Raw genomic sequence first — 22,008 nt, forward strand, 5'->3', positions numbered from 1 at the left:
TCTTTATGTGCGTTATGGAAATGATCATTACCAGCAGAGATAAATACATGCTATGAATTCCTCGCACGGCTGATCATTCTCATTGTAATTATGTGAAGTTCTTTCCCTTCTCCCCTCACCGGCACGGATGGGAGACTAACGGAGCCATAAAACTGTAGGAAACCCCACAACTCCATTTATGCTCCCATCGCAAATCCATAAAAACCCCAAAGAACACAATATTAGAACCTATTGGAAAACAATTGTGTGCAGATTCTCCCATTTGGCGCAGAAATAAAACGCCCCCCCCCCTCCTCCCTATGATGTTTTTTAGGAAACCGTAACGGGGAATGGCCTGTGTCATCAGTCATGCTGCGGGCGGTAATAGCGAGGTTCTCGGAGTCACATGTCAGGTGATAATCGGCTCGGCCGGCACATCCAGCGACATCTTCATCTAATTTCCTTTCTCTGATGATCTCTCTTCTAGGAAAAGATGAAGCGAGCAGCTTGGAGGTGACCTGGCCCGACGGCAAGATCTTCACTCGTGGCATCGCTGAAGGGGAAATCAATACCGTAATAGAGATTGCGTACCCCGCCGACGAAGACAGCTCCACCAAGCCAACGCTCATCGAGGTGCGACATTCCCCCCCCCCCATGCATCATGAAGTGAGAAGAATGACCGTGTGATGGCTGCAGATTTACAAAGCTGTCTGGTGGGGAATCTGTGCTCAGTGCAGGATGGTCGGCTTTGTCTGGTGGGGAATCTGTGCTCAGTGCAGGATGGTCAGCTTTGTCTGAAGGGGAATCTGTGCTCAGTGCAGGATGGTCAGCTTTGTCTGAAGGGGAATCTGTGCTCAGTGCAGGATGGTCGGCTTTGTCTGAAGGGGAATCTGTGCTCAGTGCAGGATGGTCGGCTTTGTCTGAAGGGAAATCTGTGCTCAGTGCAGGATGGTCGGCTTTGTCTGAAGGGGAATCTGTGCTCAGTGCAGGATGGTCGGCTTTGTCTGAAGGGGAATCTGTGCTCAGTGCAGGATGGTCGGCTTTGTCTGAAGGGAAATCTGTGCTCAGTGCAGGATGGTCGGCTTTGTCTGAAGGGGAATCTGTGCTCACTGCAGGATGGTCGGCTTTGTCTGAAGGGGAATCTGTGCTCACTGCAGGATGGTCAGCTTTGTCTGAAGGGGAATCTGTGCTCAGTGCAGGATGGTCAGCTTTGTCTGAAGGGGAATCTGTGCTCAGTGCAGGATGGTCGGCTTTGTCTGAAGGGGAATCTGTGCTCAGTGCAGGATGGTCGGCTTTGTCTGAAGGGGAATCTGTGCTCAGTGCAGGATGGTCGGCTTTGTCTGAAGGGGAATCTGTGCTCACTGCAGGATGGTCAGCTTTGTCTGAAGGGGAATCTGTGCTCAGTGCAGGATGGTCGGCTTTGTCTGAAGGGGAATCTGTGCTCAGTGCAGGATGGTCGGCTTTGTCTGAAGGGGAATCTGTGCTCAGTGCAGGATGGTCGGCTTTGTCTGAAGGGGAATCTGTGCTCAGTGCAGGATGGTCAGCTTTGTCTGAAGGGGAATCTGTGCTCAGTGCAGGATGGTCAGCTTTGTCTGAAGGGGAATCTGTGCTCAGTGCAGGATGGTCGGCTTTGTCTGATGGGGAATCTGTGCTCAGTGCAGGATGGTCAGCTTTGTCTGAAGGGGAATCTGTGCTCAGTGCAGGATGGTCAGCTTTGTCTGAAGGGGAATCTGTGCTCACTGCAGGATGGTCAGCTTTGTCTGAAGGGGAATCTGTGCTCACTGCAGGATGGTCGGCTTTGTCTGAAGGGGAATCTGTGCTCAGTGCAGGATGGTCGGCTTTGTCTGAAGGGGAATCTGTGCTCAGTGCAGGATGGTCGGCTTTGTCTGATGGGGAATCTGTGCTCAGTGCAGGATGGTCGGCTTTGTCTGAAGGGGAATCTGTGCTCAGTGCAGGATGGTCGGCTTTGTCTGAAGGGGAATCTGTGCTCAGTGCAGGATGGTCGGCTTTGTCTGAAGGGGAATCTGTGCTCACTGCAGGATGGTCGGCTTTGTCTGAAGGGGAATCTGTGCTCACTGCAGGATGGTCGCCTTTGTCTGAAGGGTTCCTTCACCTTTCCTGATTTGCATTGCAGCGTTGTCACTACATGAAAGCCCAACGAAAGTCCGCAATACTTACCTCTCCTTTATACGGTCCGGGGTCCCTGGCTGGCAGCAGCATATTCTACCCGGATTCTTCGGGGTGCTGGGGGGTGGCCACCTTTAGGGCTCATGTGCACTGCAGCCGATAAACCGACGTTCAGGAACTTTTCTGCGTCTTTTTCAGCAGCCCCTGAACCCTCCCTGATGTTTCCCTGTCCATGTACACATCATGCTTTACAGGCAGTGGAGGTTGCAGTCGTTTTTTTGAACACCTCAAACTTGCGTTCCGGAGTAGATTTTATCAGCGTTTATAAGCGCTTTTTAACTGTTCCATATCCAGATGCTGTCCAGAGCATTTTCCATCATCAGAGATGCATGCAAAGCGTTTTCCATGTATACAAATGGACCCGGAACACCAGCGCAGTCAGGTCCAGGTTTCATGTGAAGGAAATAATGGAGGAACGCACCGCATTATGTCCATGATGGGATCCATAGTGACTACAACCAGAACAGACCGGTCATCTCTACACATACTGCTCTCCCCGCTTCTGCTCTCCCTGCTTCTGCTCTCCCCGCTTCTGCTCTCCCCGCTTCTGCTCTCCCCACTTCTGCTCTCTCCGCTTCTGCTCTCCCCGCTTCTGCTCTCCCCGCTTCTGCTCTCTCTGCTTCTGCTCTCCTCGCTTCTGCTCTCTCTCTGCTTCTGCTCTCCTCGCTTCTGCTCTCTCTGCTTCTGCTCTCCTCGCTTCTGCTCTCTCTGCTTCTGCTCTCCCCGCTTCTGCTCTCCCCGCTTCTGCTCTCCCCGCTTCTGCTCTCCTCGCTTCTGCTCTCTCTCTGCTTCTGCTCTCCTCGCTTCTGCTCTCTCTGCTTCTGCTCTCCTCGCTTCTGCTCTCCCTGCTTCTGCTCTCCTCGCTTCTGCTCTCTCTCTGCTTCTGCTCTCTCCGCTTCTGCTCTCCCTGCTTCTGCTCTCTCTCTGCTTCTGTTCTCCTCGCTTCTGCTCTCTCTGCTTCTGCTCTTGCTGCTTCTGCTCTCTCCGCTTCTGCTCTCTCTGCTTCTGCTCTCCCCGCCTCTGCTCTCTCTGCTTCTGCTCTCTCTGCTTCTGCTCTCTCCGCTTCTGCTCTCTCCGCTTCTGCTCTCCCTGCTTCTGCTCTCCCCGCTTCTGCTCTCTCTGCTTCTGCTCTCTCCGCTTCTGCTCTCTCCGCTTCTGCTCTCCCTGCTTCTGCTCTCCCCGCTTCTGCTCTCTCTGCTTCTGCTCTCCCCGCTTCTGCTCTCCCCGCTTCTGCTCTCCCCGCTTCTGCTCTCCTCGCTTCTGCTCTCCTCGCTTCTGCTCTCCCTGCTTCTGCTCTCCTCGCTTCTGCTCTCTCCGCTTCTGCTCTCCCTGCTTCTGCTCTCCCTGCTTCTGCTCTCCTCGCTTCTGCTCTCTCTGCTTCTGCTCTTGCTGCTTCTGCTCTCTCTGCTTCTGCTCTCCCCGCCTCTGCTCTCTCTGCTTCTGCTCTCTCTGCTTCTGCTCTCTCCGCTTCTGCTCTCTCTGCTTCTGCTCTTGCTGCTTCTGCTCTCTCTCTGCTTCTGCTCTCCCGGCTTCTGCTCTCTCTCTGCTTCTGCTCTCTGCTTCTGCTCTCCCCGCCTCTGCTCTCCCCGCCTCTGCTCTCTCTGCTTCTGCTCTCTCTGCTTCTGCTCTCTCCGCTTCTGCTCTCCCTGCTTCTGCACCACATTCCCTGCAGATCCCATGCGATTTGTGTGCAGTGTGATCGGAGTCGTACATTTTGTATGGCTCTAATCGCACTGCACCAAAAACACGCAGGATCCTTTTTCTGGGTCCACACTAGAATTGGATCACACGGGTATTCACACCTCTGCGAGCCGATTCTGCACATCGCACCGCGTTTTGTGGACCGCTTTCAGGGTGTTGATAACTTCACATACACACCCGCAGTGGTTCGCATTAACGGGGTGCGATTGTGATGTGGTGCGGAATTCGCACAAAAAACGCATCAGTGTGAACCCCGGCTACAACCGAACACATATTGATTACACAGGTTCTGTGGCTGATTAAGGTGGTAATTAAACTCACCTAGGGCCGGTTCACACTACAAAAACACATTCTGGATATATTCTTACTTACAGTTCACACCACACGCGGTTCGTGTGCAGTTTTTATGCAGTTTGCTATGTTCCAGTACGGTTTTGGGGGCCAATCAGGGCCAATGGAAAACACTGCGCATGCATTTTTGATGCAGAAAAAAAGCGCACTGAACTGCATCTAGTGTGAACTAGCCCTAAATAAAGACATGTGCATTCCGGTGCGTTTTGTGGTACGTTTGACTGCGTTCCAGTACAGTTCTGTGCAGAAAAAACGCAGCATGTTCTGCTTTTAATTTCTGCATCCAGAACGAACTGGAACTGCAAGCGCTGATGTGAACTATGAGCCCGGGTTCACATATATGCGGTGCGGTATATTACATGTGATTCACACAGGAACCGCACTCCTGTGCAAATCAGATGCGATTTGTGTGCAAAGCGATTGGAGCCATACATTTACAGGGACTCTCACTCCTGATTGGCTGAAGCAGCAGCGGGAGCCATTGGCTCCTGCTGCTGTCAATCACAGCCAGTGAGCCAATCAGGAGAGGGAGGGGCGGTGCCGATCCACAAATCTGTGTGTGAATGGACACGCAGAGCCACAGCTAAGGGGTGTGCCTGCTTTGTTGCCCCCATAGCAAGCTGTTTGCTATGGGGGCACCCGACAGGAGGGAGGGGCCAGGAGCACCTGAGAAGAGGAGGATCCAGGCTGCTCTGTGAATATCCATCACACAGCGAGTACGTATACACAGGTTTGTTATTTTTAGGGGAAAAAAAACAAGAATTTAGTATCACTTTAAATAAAAGACTCTGCCTGAACCAAGATGGCTGAGAGAGTCACATGGGGCCACGCCTCCAATCGGATAACTGCTCCCAACGTGACCAAGGAAATCATAGAGGAACGCACTTCCTCTCAACTTCCTCCCCCATCTGCAGTGCCGTTGCGGTAGAGCGCCACCTGCACTGGAGAATTCAGACTGCACCCACCTACAGGCACTCTCCAGGATCTCTCACCAATCTATTCCGCAGGCCATCAGCATATAAATGTGATGCTTGTGTAACGGAACCGGACCCAGACTGCACTTGGGTATTTCCGTTAGACTCCCGCTTCCCTGTCCAAACACAGATCCCCAGACCCCACCGCTGACCATACAGGAAATAGACAGAACCAGACTCTCTTAAGACAGGAAGTCAACTGCTTTATTTTAACACAAACACAAGATATATACACAGGGCGGGGAAATACAACCAGGAACAGGAAACACATCAGCAGGCCGTCCCACCAGGGGGAAGGGCTGCCGGAAACACCCCCCACCAAACCAAGACACAGAACAGTGGGATGCAGCACATGGCAGTGAACAATGGACAACCCCCACACCAATACACAAACATTACATCCCATAATAGTTTGCTAGAACAATGGGATGCAGCCACATGGCAGAGAACAATGAACAATGGAACAACCACATGGCAGTGACCAATGGACAACCCCCCACCCCACCTATACATGTCTACACAATATCAGGACATACCACCCTGTACCCCTAACAGGCACAGGGTGACTTACACATAAGAGGAATTTGGGGAGATGATACAGGGGTCCCCCCACCCCCAAAAGTCACTCCCGTCACAGCTTGTATAAACCCTAACCCATCACAGGTATGAAAGGTTACAGAATTGCAGGCAGATCTTGTAAAGACGGTCCTATGAAAAGACGAGGATTAGCGAGTATCCTTTGCGCACACTGCTGTGATTTCGGCTGTGAAGTGGAATATTCAGGATTCAGTCCCGGGATCGCACTCGCAGGTCATGCAGATGACTTTTCTCTTTTTACAGTTAATCATTTGTTAAATAAATAGAAGAAGAAAATTGCTCTCTGATCTTTCTCAGTATGACTAAAGATGATTGTAATTTGCTTTTACCTCATTTATCTCTTCCCTGCACAGTGCGGCCAAGGCTTCTCCATGAATGAAAATGGACATTGCGGAGGTAAATGAAGCTTAATGCGCTTGAAAGTCACACACCTGCATTATAAAAGGAAATGTCATTAGAGGAACGAATTTCCTGCCTGGGTGGCTCAGCGAGCGGAATGTGCAGAAAAAAGCATTTGTTTGTCATAATTGCTCCTTCCAAATGATAACTCTGAATAAAAACATATAGAACACGGGATTCCGGGTCACGGGGTCCAATTTTATGTATAAAACACACAGCCGGCAGGCAGAACGCCGAGTTTTGTCATTTAACTAAAGGATTGCCGACCAATATACTGAAAATCCTGCTTCGCCAGGAAGACTCTTTTAGAACAACTTTTCTCAACCAGGTTCTATGGGAATATGGGGTTCCTACAGAGGTTGCTGGGGGTTCCTTGAGCTTTGGCTGAATGACACCCCCCCCCCCCCCCCATCTGATGGTGTCACATAGTTATGTGACACAGCAGAGCCAATGGCATTGGACCAGGGGAGTCTCTTCTCTCATCCTTCAGATAAGTTACCACACCCACCATGAGAATATTTTACCTTTCTAATGGAATTCTTCCCACTGACCCCAATGTAAGGAACATTCTTCCCACTGACCCCCAATGTAAGGGACATTCTTCCCACTGACCCCCAATGTAAGGGACATTCTTCCCACTGACCCCCAATGTAAGGGACATTCTTCCCACTGACCCCCAATGTAAGGGACATTCTTCCCACTGATCACCAATGTAAGGGACATTCTTCCCACCGACCACCAATGTAAGGGACATTCTTCCCACCGACCACCAATGTAAGGGACATTCTTCCCACTGACCCCCAATGTAAGGGACATTCTTCCCACTGACCCCCAATGTAAGGGACATTCTTCCCACTGACCCCCAATGTAAGGGACATTCTTCCCACTGATCACCAATGTAAGGGACATTCTTCCCACCGACCACCAATGTAAGGGACATTCTTCCCACTGACCCCCAATGTAAGGGACATTCTTCCCACTGACCACCAATGTAAGGGGCATTCTTCCCACTGATCACCAATGTAAGGGACATTCTTCCCACTGACCTCCAATGTAAGGGACATTCTTCCCACTGATCACCAATGTAAGGGACATTCTTCCCACTGACCCCCCAATGTAAGGGATATTCTTCCCACTGACCCCTGATGTAAGGGTCATTCTTCCCACCGACCACCAATGTAAGGAACATTCTTCCCACTGACCCCCAATGTAAGGGACATTCTTCCCACTGACCCCCAATGTAAGGGACATTCTTCCCACTGACCACCAATGTCAGGGACATTCTTCCCACTGATCACCAATGTAAGGGACATTCTTCCCACTGATCCCCAATATAAGGGATATTCTTCCCACTGACCACCAATGTAAGGGACATTCTTCCCACTGATCACCAATGTAAGGGGCATTCTTCCCACTGACCCCCCAATGTAAGGGATATTCTTCCCACTGACCCCCAATGTAAGGGACATTCTTCCCACCGACCCCCAATGTAAGGGACATTCTTCCCACTGACCCTCAATGTAAGGGACATTCTTCCCACTGACCCCCAATGTAAGGGACATTCTTCCCACTGACCCTCAATGTAAGGGACATTCTTCCCACTGACCCCCCAATGTAAGGGATATTCTTCCCACTGATCACCAATGTAAGGAACATTCTTCCCACTGACCACCAATGTAAGGGATATTCTTCCCACTGATCACCAATGTAAGGGACATTCTTCCCACTGACCCCCAATGTAAGGGACATTCTTCCCACTGACCACCAATGTAAGGGACATTCTTCCCACTGACCACCAATGTAAGGGGCATTCTTCCCACTGACCCCCAATGTAAGGGACATTCTTCCCACTGATCACCAATGTAAGGGACATTTTTCCCACTGACCCCCAATGTAAGGGACATTCTTCCCACTGACCACCAATGTAAGGGACATTCTTCCCACTGATCACCAATGTAAGGGACATTCTTCCCACTGACCCCCAATGTAAGGGATATTCTTCTCACTGACCCCCAATGTAAGGGACATCCTTCCCACTGACCCCCAATGTAAGGGACATTCTTCCCACTGACCCCCAATGTTAGGGACATTCTTCCCACTGACCCCCAATGTAAGGGGCATTCTTCCCACTGACCCCCAATGTAAGGAACGTTCTTCCAACTGACCCCCAATGTAAGGGTCATTCTTCCCACTGACCACCAATGTAAGGGACATTCTTCCCACTGACCACCAATGTAAGGAACATTCTTCCCACTGACCACCAATGTAAGGGACATTCTTCCCACTGACCCCCAATGTAAGGGACATCCTTCCCACTGACCCCCAATGTAAGGGACATCCTTCCCACTGACCCCCAATGTAAGGGACATTCTTCCCACTGATCACCAATGTAAGGGACATTCTTCCCACTGATCACCAATGTAAGGGACATTCTTCCCACTGACCCCCAATGTAAGGGACATTCTTCCCACTGACCACCAATGTAAGGGACATTCTTCCCACTGACCCCCAATGTAAGGAACATTCTTCCCACTGACCCCCAATGTAAGGGACATTCTTCCCACTGACCCCCAATGTAAGGAACATTCTTCCCACTGACCCCCAATGTAAGGGACATTCTTTCCACTGACCCCCGATGTAAGGGACATTCTTCCCACTGACCCCCAATGTAAGGGACATTCTTCCCACTGACCCCCAATGTAAGGGATATTCTTCTCACTGACCCCTGATGTAAGGGACATTCTTCCCACTGATCACCAATGTAAGGGACATTCTTCCCACTGACCCACAATGTAAGGGATATTCTTCCCACTGACCCCCAATGTAAGGGACATTCTTCCCACTGACCCCCAATGTAAGGGACATTCTTCCCACTGACCCCCAATGTAAGGGACATTCTTCCCACTGACCCCCAATGTAAGGGACATTCTTCTCACTGATCACCAATGTAAGGGACATTCTTCCCACTGATCACCAATGTAAGGGACATTCCTCCCACTGACCACCAATGTATGGGACATTCTTCCCACTGACCACCAATGTAAGGGACATTCCTCCCACTGACCACCAATGTAAGGGACATTCTTCCCACTGATCACCAATGTAAGAGACATTCTTCTCACTGACCCCCAATGTAAGGGACATTCTTCCCACTAACCCCAATGTAAGGAACATTCTTCCCACTGACCCCCAATGTAAGGGACATTCTTCCCACTGATCACCAATGTAAGGGACATTCTTCCCACTGACCCCCAATGTAAGGGACATTCTTCCCACTGACCCCCAATGTTAGGGACATTCTTCCCACTGACCCCAATGTAAGGAACATTCTTCCCACTGACCTCCAATGTTAGGGACATTCTTCCCACTGACCCCCAATGTTAGGGACATTCTTCCCACTGACCCCCAATGTAAGGAACATTCTTCCCACTGACCCCTAATGTAAGGGACATTCTTCCCACTGACCCCCAATGTAAGGGACATTCTTCCCACTGACCCCCAATGTAAGGAACATTCTTCCCACTGACCCCCAATGTAAGGGACATTCTTCCCACTGACCCCCAATGTAAGGAACGTTCTTCCAACTGACCCCCAATGTAAGGGGCATTTTTCCCACTGATCACCAATGTAAGGGACATTCTTCCCACTGACCCCCAATGTAAGGGACATTCTTCCCACTGACCACCAATGTAAGGAACATTCTTCCCACTGACCCCCAATGTAAGGGACATTCTTCCCACTGACCACCAATGTAAGGGACATTCTTCCCACTGACCACCAATGTAAGGGACATTCTTCCCACTGACCCCCAATGTAAGGGACATTCTTCCCACTGACCACCAATGTAAGGGACATTCTTCCCACTGACCACCAATGTAAGGAACTTTCTTCCCACTGACCCCCAATGTAAGGGACATTCTTCCCACTGACCACCAATGTAAGGGACATTCTTCCCACTGACCCCCAATGTAAGGGACATTCTTCCCACTGACCCCCAATGTAAGGGACATTCTTCCCACTGACCCCCAATGTAAGGGACATTCTTCCCACTGACCTCCAATGTAAGGGACATTCTTCCCACTGACCCCCAATGTAAGGGACATCCTTCCCACTGACCCCCAATGTAAGGGACATCCTTCCCACTGACCCTTAATGTAAGGGACATCCTTCCCACTGACCCCCAATGTTAGGGACATTCTTCCCACTGACCACCAATGTAAGGGACATTCTTCCCACTGACCCCCAATGTAAGGGACATTCTTCCCACTGACCCCCAATGTAAGGGACATTTTTCCCACTGATCCCCAATGTAAGGGACATTCTTCCCACTGATCACCAATGTAAGGGACATTCTTCCCACTGACCCCCAATGTAAGGGACATTCTTCCCACTGATCACCAATGTAAGGGACATTCTTCCCACTGACCCCCAATGTAAGGAACATTCTTCCCACTGACCCCCAATGTAAGGGACATTCTCCCCACTGACCCCCAATGTAAGGGACATTCTTCCCACTGACCTTCAATGTTAGGGACATTCTTCCCACTGACCACCAATGTAAGGGACATTCTTCCCACTGACCCCCAATGTAAGGGACATTCTTCCCACTGACCCCCAATGTAAGGGACATTCCTCCCACTGACCCCCCAATGTAAGGGACATTCTTCCCACTGATCACCAATGTAAGGGACATTCTTCCCACTGACCCCCAATGTAAGGGACATTCTTCCCACTGACCCCCAATGTAAGGGACATTCCTCCCACTGACCCCCCAATGTAAGGGACGTTCTTCCCACTGACCCCCAATGTAAGGGACATTCTTCCCACTGACCACCAATGTAAGGGACATTCTTCCCACTGACCACCAATGTAAGGGACATTCTTCCCACTGACCCCCAATGTAAGGGACATTCTTCCCACTGACCACCAATGTAAGGGACATTCTTCCCACTGACCACCAATGTAAGGAACTTTCTTCCCACTGACCCCCAATGTAAGGGACATTCTTCCCACTGACCACCAATGTAAGGGACATTCTTCCCACTGACCCCCAATGTAAGGGACATTCTTCCCACTGACCCCCAATGTAAGGGACATTCTTCCCACTGACCCCCAATGTAAGGGACATTCTTCCCACTGACCCCCAATGTAAGGGACATTCTTCCCACTGACCTCCAATGTAAGGGACATTCTTCCCACTGACCCCCAATGTAAGGGACATCCTTCCCACTGACCCCCAATGTAAGGGACATCCTTCCCACTGACCCTTAATGTAAGGGACATCCTTCCCACTGACCCCCAATGTTAGGGACATTCTTCCCACTGACCACCAATGTAAGGGACATTCTTCCCACTGACCCCCAATGTAAGGGACATTCTTCCCACTGACCCCCAATGTAAGGGACATTTTTCCCACTGATCCCCAATGTAAGGGACATTCTTCCCACTGATCACCAATGTAAGGGACATTCTTCCCACTGACCCCCAATGTAAGGGACATTCTTCCCACTGATCACCAATGTAAGGGACATTCTTCCCACTGACCCCCAATGTAAGGAACATTCTTCCCACTGACCCCCAATGTAAGGGACATTCTCCCCACTGACCCCCAATGTAAGGGACATTCTTCCCACTGACCTTCAATGTTAGGGACATTCTTCCCACTGACCACCAATGTAAGGGACATTCTTCCCACTGACCCCCAATGTAAGGGACATTCTTCCCACTGACCCCCAATGTAAGGGACATTCCTCCCACTGACCCCCCAATGTAAGGGACATTCTTCCCACTGATCACCAATGTAAGGGACATTCTTCCCACTGACCCCCAATGTAAGGGACATTCTTCCCACTGACCCCCAATGTAAGGGACATTCCTCCCACTGACCACCAATGTAAGGGACATTCTTCCCACTGACCCCCAATGTAAGGGACATTCTTCCCACTGACCCCCAATGTAAGGAACATTCTTCCCACTGACCCCCAATGTAAGGGACATTCTCCCCACTGACCCCCAATGTAAGGGACATTCTTCCCACTGACCCCCCAATGTAAGGGACATTCTCCCCACTGACCCCCAATGTAAGGGACGTTCTTCCCACTGACCCCCAATGTAAGGAACGTTCTTCCCACTGACCACCAATGTAAGGGACATTCTTCCCACTGACCCCCAATGTAAGGGACATTCTTTCCACTGACCCCCAATGTAAGGGACATTCTTCCCACTGACCCCCAATGTAAGGAACGTTCTTCCCACTAACCCCCAATGTAAGGGACATTCTTCCCACTGACCACCAATGTAAGAGACATTCTTCTCACTGACCCCCAATGTAAGGAACATTCTTCCCACTGACCCCCAATGTAAGGGACATTCTTCCCACTGACCCCCAATGTAAGGGACATTCTTCCCACTGATCACCAATGTAAGGGACATTCTTCCCACTGACCCCCAATGTAAGGGACATTCTTCCCACTGACCCCCAATGTTAGGGACATTCTTCCCACTGACCCCCAATGTAAGGAACATTCTTCCCACTGACCTCCAATGTTATGGACATTCTTCCCACTGACCCCCAATGTAAGGAACATTCTTCCCACTGACCCCCAATGTAAGGGACATTCTTCCCACTGACCCCCAATGTAAGGGACATTCTTCCCACTGACCCCCAATGTAAGGAACATTCTTCCCACTGACCCCCAATGTAAGGGACATTCTCCCCACTGACCCCCAATGTAAGGGACATTCTTCCCACTGACCCCCAATGTTAGGGACATTCTTCCCACTGACCACCAATGTAAGGGACATTCTTCCCACTGACCCCCAATGTAAGGGACATTCTTCCCACTGACCCCCAATGTAAGGGACATTTTTCCCACTGATCCCCAATGTAAGGGACATTCTTCCCACTGACCCCCCAATGTAAGGGACATTCTTCCCACTGATCCCCCAATGTAAGGGACATTCTTCCCACTGACCACCAATGTAAGGGACATTCTTCCCACTGACCCCCAATGTAAGGGACATTCTTCCCACTGACCACCAATGTAAGGGACATTCTTCCCACTGACCACCAATGTTAGGGACATTCTTCCCACTGACCCCCAATGTAAGGGACATTCTTCCCACTGACCCCCAATGTAAGGGACATTCTTCCCACTGACCACCAATGTAAGGGACATTCTTCCCACTGACCACCAATGTAAGGGACATTCTTCCCACTGACCCCCAATGTAAGGGACATTCTTCCCACTGACCCCCAATGTAAGGGACATCCTTCCCACTGACCCCCAATGTAAGGGACATTCTTCCCACTGATCACCAATGTAAGGGACATTCTTCCCACTGATCACCAATGTAAGGGACATTCTTCCCACTGACCCCCAATGTAAGGGACATTCTTCCCACTGACCCCCAATGTAAGGGACATCCTTCCCACTGACCCCCAATGTAAGGGACATTCCTCCCACTGATCACCAATGTAAGGGACATTCCTCCCACTGATCACCAATGTAAGGGACATTCTTCCCACTGATCACCAATGTAAGGGACATTCCTCCCACTGACCCCCAATGTAAGGGACATTCTTCCCACTGACCTTCAAAGTATTCCTGATGTAAGGAGATGTGAGATGTCCCCAAGGAATTCCCTCTCACTTCCTGTTTGGCTATGGGACAGGAAGTCAGGGGAAATCTTCACAATAGGACACAGATGGCTAAAAATAAATTCTGACCAGACCCATAGTTCTACTTCAATATATATATATATATATATATATATATATATATAAAAGAAAAATAGTGTGGTATATACAGTATATCAATGTGAAGTCAGAGGCGGTCGTGCTGAGAAGAGCTCTGTGATCGAATTTCAACGATGGAGCCAAAGAACCTTCTATAACAGGATGAAGTGAGCTGGAATTGCTTGCCGTGGATTGCCGCCATCATCATTGCTCTTGCTGAGTGTGGAGATCAGACTTGGATACAACAGACTGTAAAGCGTTTTGTTTGTTTGATAAGGAATCTTGTTCTCTGACTTTTCAGAAAGTCGCCCACGTGTTCTCCTGTATTTCCAGACACAGACGAGTGCCTGCAGTTCCCATTCCTCTGCCCCAGAGAGAAGCCGATCTGTATAAACACATACGGGGGGTACAAGTGTCGCCCCAACAGGAGGTGTAACCGCGGCTATGAGCCCAATGAAGACGGCACGGCTTGTGTCGGTAGGTTGCCCGTTTTCTATCGTTTCTGATACATTGTATACATTTCAGTTATGTAAAGTCATCGCCGATGGCGTCTCGTAATGTGTTGTCATGACGTTATCAAAACTGCAAGAAGCCCTCAGCCAATAAAAGGCCATATATCACCCCAAAACAAAGTGCCGTCGGACATGCGGCTGCTTCCTTACTAAACACAGTATATAAAATGTTCCTTCAAATGTCACAAAGTAACACTCCATACCCTGCGGGCGCGGCCATGGTGGGCAGTTGTCAGGTGTATCCAGCACTTGCAGCTTTCAGTCCCAGATTTAAAGGATAAGTCCACCCTTGGGAACAGGTTACGCGTTGCACCCATTTTTAGGGCGGAGCATGTTCTCATAGATGCAGCCGCCCCCCCTCCCCCGACAGATAATATGGGGTGAAGTTTCTCCGTACTATCTGTCATATCTGAAAGCAGCGCGGCCGTGTGAAGCTCCGCCCACACAGCCGCGTCACTCGTTCACAGACTTCCATGAATGAACTGCGAGTCCCAGGAGCCTTAGTGGCTGTCGGCTTGTAGTGTTCAATGAACTGCCACAGTGCTGTGGGGTGCGGTGCAGCTCCATGGAGTCCACTGAAGCTTCCGGTCAGAATATCTGCTTGGCTGTACAATCCATACATTTCTACACCCCATATATCCTGTACACCCCATACATCCCCATAGATCCCGTACACCCCATACATCCCCTACACCCCATACATCCCCTACACCCCATACATCCCCATACATCCCCTACACCCCATACATCCCCATACATCCCCTACACCCCATACATCCTGTACACCCCATACATCCCGTACACCCCATACATCCTGTACATCCCGTACACCCCATACATCCTGTACACCCCATACATCCCCATACATCCCCTACACCCCATACATCCCCTACACCCCATACATCCCCGTAAACTCCATACATCCCCTACACCCCATACATCCCCATACATCCCGTACACCCCATACATCCCGTACACCCCATACATCCCCTACACCCCATACATCCCCGTAAACTCCATACATCCCCTACACCCCATACATCCCCGTAAACTCCATACATCCCCTACACCCCATACATCCCCATACATCCCGTACACCCCATACATCCCCATACATCCCGTACACCCCATACATCCCCTACACCCCATACATCCTGTACACCCCATACATCCCCATACATCCCATACACCCCATACATCCCGTACACCCCATACATCCTGTACACCCCATACATCCCCATACATCCCATACACCCCATACATCCCGTACACCCCATACATCCTGTACACCCCATACATCCCCATACATCCCATACATCCTGTACACCCCATACATCCCGTACATCCCTTACACCCCATACATCCCATACATCCTGTACATCCCATACATCCTGTACACCCCATACATCCTGTACATCCCATACATCCTGTACACCCCATACATCCTGTACATCCTGTACATCCCCTACACCCCATACATCCTGTACATCCCGTACACTCCATACATCCCGTACACCCCATACATCCCGTACACCCCATACATCCCTGTACATCCCCTACACTCCATACATCCCCTACACCCCATACATTCCATACATCCTGTACACCCCATACATCCCCATACATCCCATACATCCCCATACATTCCCTACACCCCATACATCCTGTACACCCCATCCATCCCCTACACCCCATACATCCCGTACACTCCATACATCCCATACATCCTGTACACCCCATACATCTCCTACACCCCATACATCCCGTACATCCCATACATCCTGTACACCCCATACATCCTGTACACCCCATACATCCCCATACATCCTGTACACCCCATACATCCCCGTACATCTCGTACACCCCATACATCCTGTACACCCCATACATCCTGTACACCCCATACATCCCGTACACCCCATACATCCCGTACACCCCATACATCCCGTACACCCCATACATCCCGTACACCCCATACATCCTGTACACCCCATACATCTCAATACATCCCGTCTACCCCGTACGGCAAGCAGGTATTCTGACAGGTCTGCAGGAGACCTGCATGGCATCAACGATCTACTGATTGCTGGTGCGATGCTTTCCAGGCTCCTGCAGACAAAAATAATAAATGCACATTTTTTTACCTGCAAAAAAATGTGGATGTATTATTTTTGTCTAAAAGGTGAACTTATCCTGAACCCCCCGCAGTACAATCAGTCAGTAGATGCAGTAAAGCATGCTTGTTATACTCACTGTGGAACCTAAGGGGTTAATCCTCTGCATTGTGTAAAAAGGCTGTTTGATCCTGTCTTCTCTGATCCTCCCCTTCTTCTACTGTCCCCAATCCATCTCCTGATAAGACATATTGTGTGGAGACACTGCACATGATCAGTTTGGTGTGTCTTGCTAGAGAGGTTTTGTTTTTTTTCTTCGGAAAGTGCATGTGATCAGCACAAGGCCAATCAGAGCTGCTGTCCAGACAGAGGTCAGGGGTTCTGCATCCTCCTAGAGCAGAAAGAAAACTCCTCCTACAAGCTTTAACCAGTGCTCGGCTGGACACAAGTCACAAGCAGTGTGCACGAGCTGAGAGGGAGGAGAACTGTGTTGTTTACATACAGTTCTCCTCCCAGTCAGAGATGCTGGGCAATCACCGGCGAGCAATCACCGGCCGGGACCCGCCCCCGAAATGCACAATCACATATATATACATGGTTTTGCGCACCCATGCCCCCCATGTAGCAGTATATCTGCTGTAGGGTGGTCGGGAAGCGATTAAAGTGGTTGAAAACCCCTGAAATGAAAAACAAATAAAGCATATTCCTCTATAGTGTGTACTTGTAGCAACTGAAAGTACCTACCTGGGGCGACTTCTGTCTGCTCTCTTTCCTCTGCTACTTTGCATAACTCACTTATGACAGTATATCCCAACACTACAGAATCCAGGGGGGGTGGCCCTGCAACCCCCCCCCCCCCCCCAATCACACAGCATGTTTCCCTTTGCGCAGAGGGGGTGTTCCCATTCCATCCACTCAGGTCTCAGATTACACTCAGCTTCCTGCTCTATTCTGATGTAGCTCTCTCTAGGTTTAGCAAGATAGGACTTTATTTTTTTAGTCAGAGGCTTGCTAGAAGCCTGGGATGAGTCAGCCTGGGAATCAGAGAGGTTACCTCAGGACAGGCTGGAAGGCTCTACAGGTCCAGGCTTCTGTAGCCCTCCAAAACTTCTAGAAACTGGAGGAACTTTCTAAAAAAGGGGGGGAGGAGGGGAGGAAGCCTGGATTTGCATGTTTAAGGGAACTTGGCTGATCCCCAGGCAAGAGGCCAGGCATGGTGGATAAGAGCAACCCTTAAATGTGAGAGAGTCTGTGCAGCGGGTGTTGGGAGTGAAGGAAGGTGCTGGAGTGTGGAGCCTGCGAGGGGGCCCTACCTACAGGCTGGTGCTGGATGGAAGGATCTCCACTGCACCACCGTCTCCTAGTGATCCATCTCAGCGTAAGGCCTGAGAGCAGCTACAACCCATCACGCTGATAGGACAGTGTGAGTATTCCTACACCCCCTGGCCAGAAAAGGGAGACGGAGGTCAGGTGCCGAACCCAACTAGTTCTCATCTGGGACTACTTAACCTCCCTCTCCCTTTATCTGGCCGAGGGGGACACTGTCCTGTCAGTGTGATGGGTTGTAGCTGCTCTCAGGCCTTACGCTGGGATGGCTCACAGGATGTCCTCCCTATGGTGGTACAGTGGAGATCCTTCCATCCAGCACCAGCCTGTAGGTAGGGCCCCCTCCCAGGCTCCATACTCCAGCACCTTCCTTCACTTCATCCTCCACCCAACTCCAACACCCGCCGCACAGACTCTCTCACATTTAAGGGTTGCTCTTATCCACCATGCCTGGCATCAGTTCCCTTAAACATGCAAATCCAGGCTTCCTCCCCTCCTCCGCCCCTCTTTTAGAAAGTTCCTCCAGTTTCTAGAAGGGTTGGAGGGCTACAGAAGCCTCGGCCTGTAGAGCCTTCCAGCCTGTCCTGAGGTAACCTCTCTAACTGATTCCCAGGCTGACTCATCCCAAGCTTCTAGCAAGCCTCTGACTGAAAAAAAAAAATCCTATCTTGCTAAACCTAGAGGGCGCTACGTCAGAATAGAGCCGGAAGCTGAATGTAATCTGAGACCTGAGTGGGTGGAATGGGCACACCCACGGAAACATGCTGTGTGATTGGGGGGGTGCAGGGCCACCCCCCCCCCCCCTGGATTCTGTAGTGTTGGGATAGACTGTTATAAGTGAGTTATGCAAAATAGCAGAGGAAAGAGAGCAGCCAGAAGTCGCCCCAGGTAGGTACCCGCAAGATAGCCGGGAGAAAGAAGAAGGAGTCATCTGGAGTCTGAGGAGGTACACCAAAGGGGACATCGGTGCTCCTCAGAGAGACAGTTGCCACATTTTTGTACAGTGTTTGCTGAGCAGTTGTCCTCAGGCATCCTTGGGCATCCCATATACCCCTAGTATGTTAACCCCAAAAAAACAACAAAACAAATCAGCTCCAGGACTGTTTTACTGACTCCGTGAGAAAAAGAGTGGAGAATGCGTGTTGCCTGGCTGTGCAGAGCTTAGGGGGACCCGATCAAAATCCAGCGGCCCTCATGAGGGTAGCGCTACACTATCATCAGATCCCTATCCCCAGCCTTCTGGAAGCTGAGAAGTAGCCTGTGATCTGTGTGTTTTAGGAGGATGGCTGCAGATAAACAGGTACAACGTATGTTGGAGGATTTGTTTCATCTCTGTGTATGAGGCCAGTCTGGGTATATGGAGGACTTGCAACCACTTGAAGTGATCATAGCTATCTATGCTTTATCAATACTAAGGGACTGATTTACTAACACTGGAGAAGGCAACATCCGGCACAGCCGCGCCTGGGAGCCAATCGGCTTCTACCTTCACCTTGTTCAATGAAGCTTTGCCAATGAGTCCTGGAAGCTGATTGGTCTCTCTGCAGAGCTGCACCTGATTCTGCGCTCTCAGGTGTTAGTAAATCATCCTCTAAGTATAATGAGAAGCTTTTCCCTCATTCAGTGGTCGATCCCGGTCTCTGAGGACGTAGTAATGGCCGCGCCGAAAAATAAATGAACGCTCAGAGCGCGTCCTTGTCATCAGATATGTAACAGAAAATGAGGATTACACTCCCCAGTAATGACATTCCTCCGGAATCTCCATTCCCAGCAGACCTGACAGACGAATCTTCTCCCTCAACAAGAACAAACAGAAGAAAATGAGATTTTCAGCACCTCACTCCCCTCCCCTCCCCCGCAAACACAGCCTAGTATATCACCTGTGGGGGTCGGATTGTAACTTTTTTTTTTTTTTTTGTATGGTTGAACTGGATGGATGTTTGTCTTTTTTCAGCCAGACTAACTATGTATACATATTATATCTGCATGATTGATTTATTTCAGGTACTTATACAGCGCCGTCAATTTATTCAGCACTTTACATATCTATTGTACATTCACCTCAGTCCCCGCCCCCGAGGAGCGTACATTCTAAGGTCCCCTAACTCACATCCATACATACACATACTAAGGACATTGTAGACAGGATCCAATTCACCTCCCAGCATGTCTTTGGCGTGTGGGAGGATCCTTTATTTTCTATTTATTACAGGTATATAGCGCCATCGATGTACACAGCACTTTACATATATATATTGTCAGGGGCGGACTGACCATTTGGAAACTTGGGCACTGCCCAAGGGCCCGGGGTCAGTAGGGGGCCCCATGAGATGCCCCTAGTACCTTTTCATAGGCTTTTTTGAGTTTGGGCAAGAACACAGGGGCCCCATGAGTTGTCAGTCTGCCCCTGTATATTGTACATTCACATCAGTCCCCGCCCCCGAGGAGTGTACAATCTAAGGTCCCTAACTCACATTCATACATATAATAGAGCCAATTTACCTCCTAGCATGTCATTGGAGTGTGGGAATATCTTTTATTTTCTACTCCATTCTTTTTTATTCTATTCTGTTTTATTTTCTTTTATTTTTTCTGTTCTAATTCTTTATTTTCTATTCCATTTATTAGCGCCGTCAATTTACGCCGCACTTTACATATATATTGTACATTCACCTCAGTACCCGCCCCCGAGGAGCGTACAATCTAAGGTCCCTAACTCACATTCATACATACACATACTAGGGACAATGTAGACAGGAGCCAATTATCGTCCCAGCATGTCTTTGGCATGTGAGAGGATCCTTTATTTTCTATTTATTACAGGTATATAGCGCCATCGATGTACACAGCACTTTACACATATATATTGTCAGGGGCAGACTGACCATTTGGAAACTCTGGCACTGCCCAAAGGCTCAGGGTCAGTAGGGGGCCCCATGAGATGCCCCTAATACTTTTTTCATAGGCTTTTTTGACTTTGGGTAAGGACACAGGGGCCCCATGATCCCCTATTGCCCAGGGGCCCCATGAGTTGTCAGTCTGCCCCTGTATATTGTACATTCACATCAGTCCCCGCCCCTGAGGAGTGTACAATCTAAGCTCCCTAACTCACATTCATACATATAATAGAGCCAATTTACCTCCTAGCATGTCATTGGAGTGTGGGAATATCCTTTATTTTCTATTCTATTCCATTCTTTTATTCTATTCTGTTTTATTTTTTCTGTTACAATTCCTTATTTTCTATTTATTTATTAGCACCATCAATTTACTCCGCGCTTTACATATATATTGTACATTCACATCAGTCCCCGCCCCCGAGTAGCGTACAATCTAAGGTCCCTAACTCACATTCATACATACTAGGGACAATTTAGACAGGAGCCAATTCACCTACCAGCATGTCTTTGGAGTGTGGGAGGAAACTGGAGTACCCGGAGGAAACCCACACAGGCACAGGGAGAACATGCAAACTCCAGGCAGGTGGTGTTGTGGTTGGGATTTGAACCAACGACCCGAGTACTGCCAGGTGGGAGCGCTAACCACTTAGCCGCTGTGCTTGTTGATATGTAGAACAACATAAGGAGAGGTGCTCATAAATCAATGAAATATATGGAGGAACGTTATGTGCTCCTGTGTACCGGGAAATATGAACGCAGAAATAATTTCTGTAATTCCTGTTTTCCCATACATGTCATCTGAATGTAAACCCAAATCCAAATCCCAGCAAAGCACAACCATTTACTCTACCAGCTCTTACAGAAAGAAGGCGAGGTAGCTCCTGACCTGTCCCCAGGGGTGTATTTAGGTTTTGTGCTGCCCTAGGCAACACAAAAATTGGATGCCCCTCCCTGGCGGAGAGAGCCTGACACCGACCACCACCAGACCCCTCTTCCCTATGGAGAGAGCCTGACACCGACCACCACCAGACCCCTCTTCCCTATGGAGAGAGCCTGACACCGACCACCACCAGACCCCTCTTCCCTATGGAGAGAGCCTGACACCGAACACCACCAGACCCCTCTTCCCTATGGAGAGAGCCTGACACCGACCACCACCAGACCCCTCTTCCCTATGGAGAGAGCCTGACACCGACCACCACCAGACCCCTCTTCCCTATGGAGAGAGCC

At 49.8% G+C, this 22,008-nt stretch overlaps 1 protein-coding gene across 1 annotated transcript in view; it reads left to right on the plus strand.

Moving 5' to 3' along the window:
- CRTAC1 (cartilage acidic protein 1) overlaps window positions 1–22,008 on the plus strand; it is a 604,943-nt gene that overhangs the window by 534,749 nt on the left and 48,186 nt on the right. The window contains exons 13-15 of the mRNA XM_089662389.1: window positions 467–612; window positions 6,143–6,185; window positions 14,260–14,403. Of these exons, the coding sequence (XP_089518515.1) occupies window positions 467–612; window positions 6,143–6,185; window positions 14,260–14,403 (333 nt within the window). The remainder of the gene's footprint in view (window positions 1–466; window positions 613–6,142; window positions 6,186–14,259; window positions 14,404–22,008) is intronic.

Source organism: Staurois parvus, unplaced genomic scaffold (genome assembly GCF_062004578.1).
Source record: "Staurois parvus isolate SC_StPar_1 unplaced genomic scaffold, SC_StPar_1.0 ptg001463l, whole genome shotgun sequence".
NCBI classification, from domain to species: Eukaryota; Metazoa; Chordata; class Amphibia; order Anura; family Ranidae; genus Staurois; species Staurois parvus.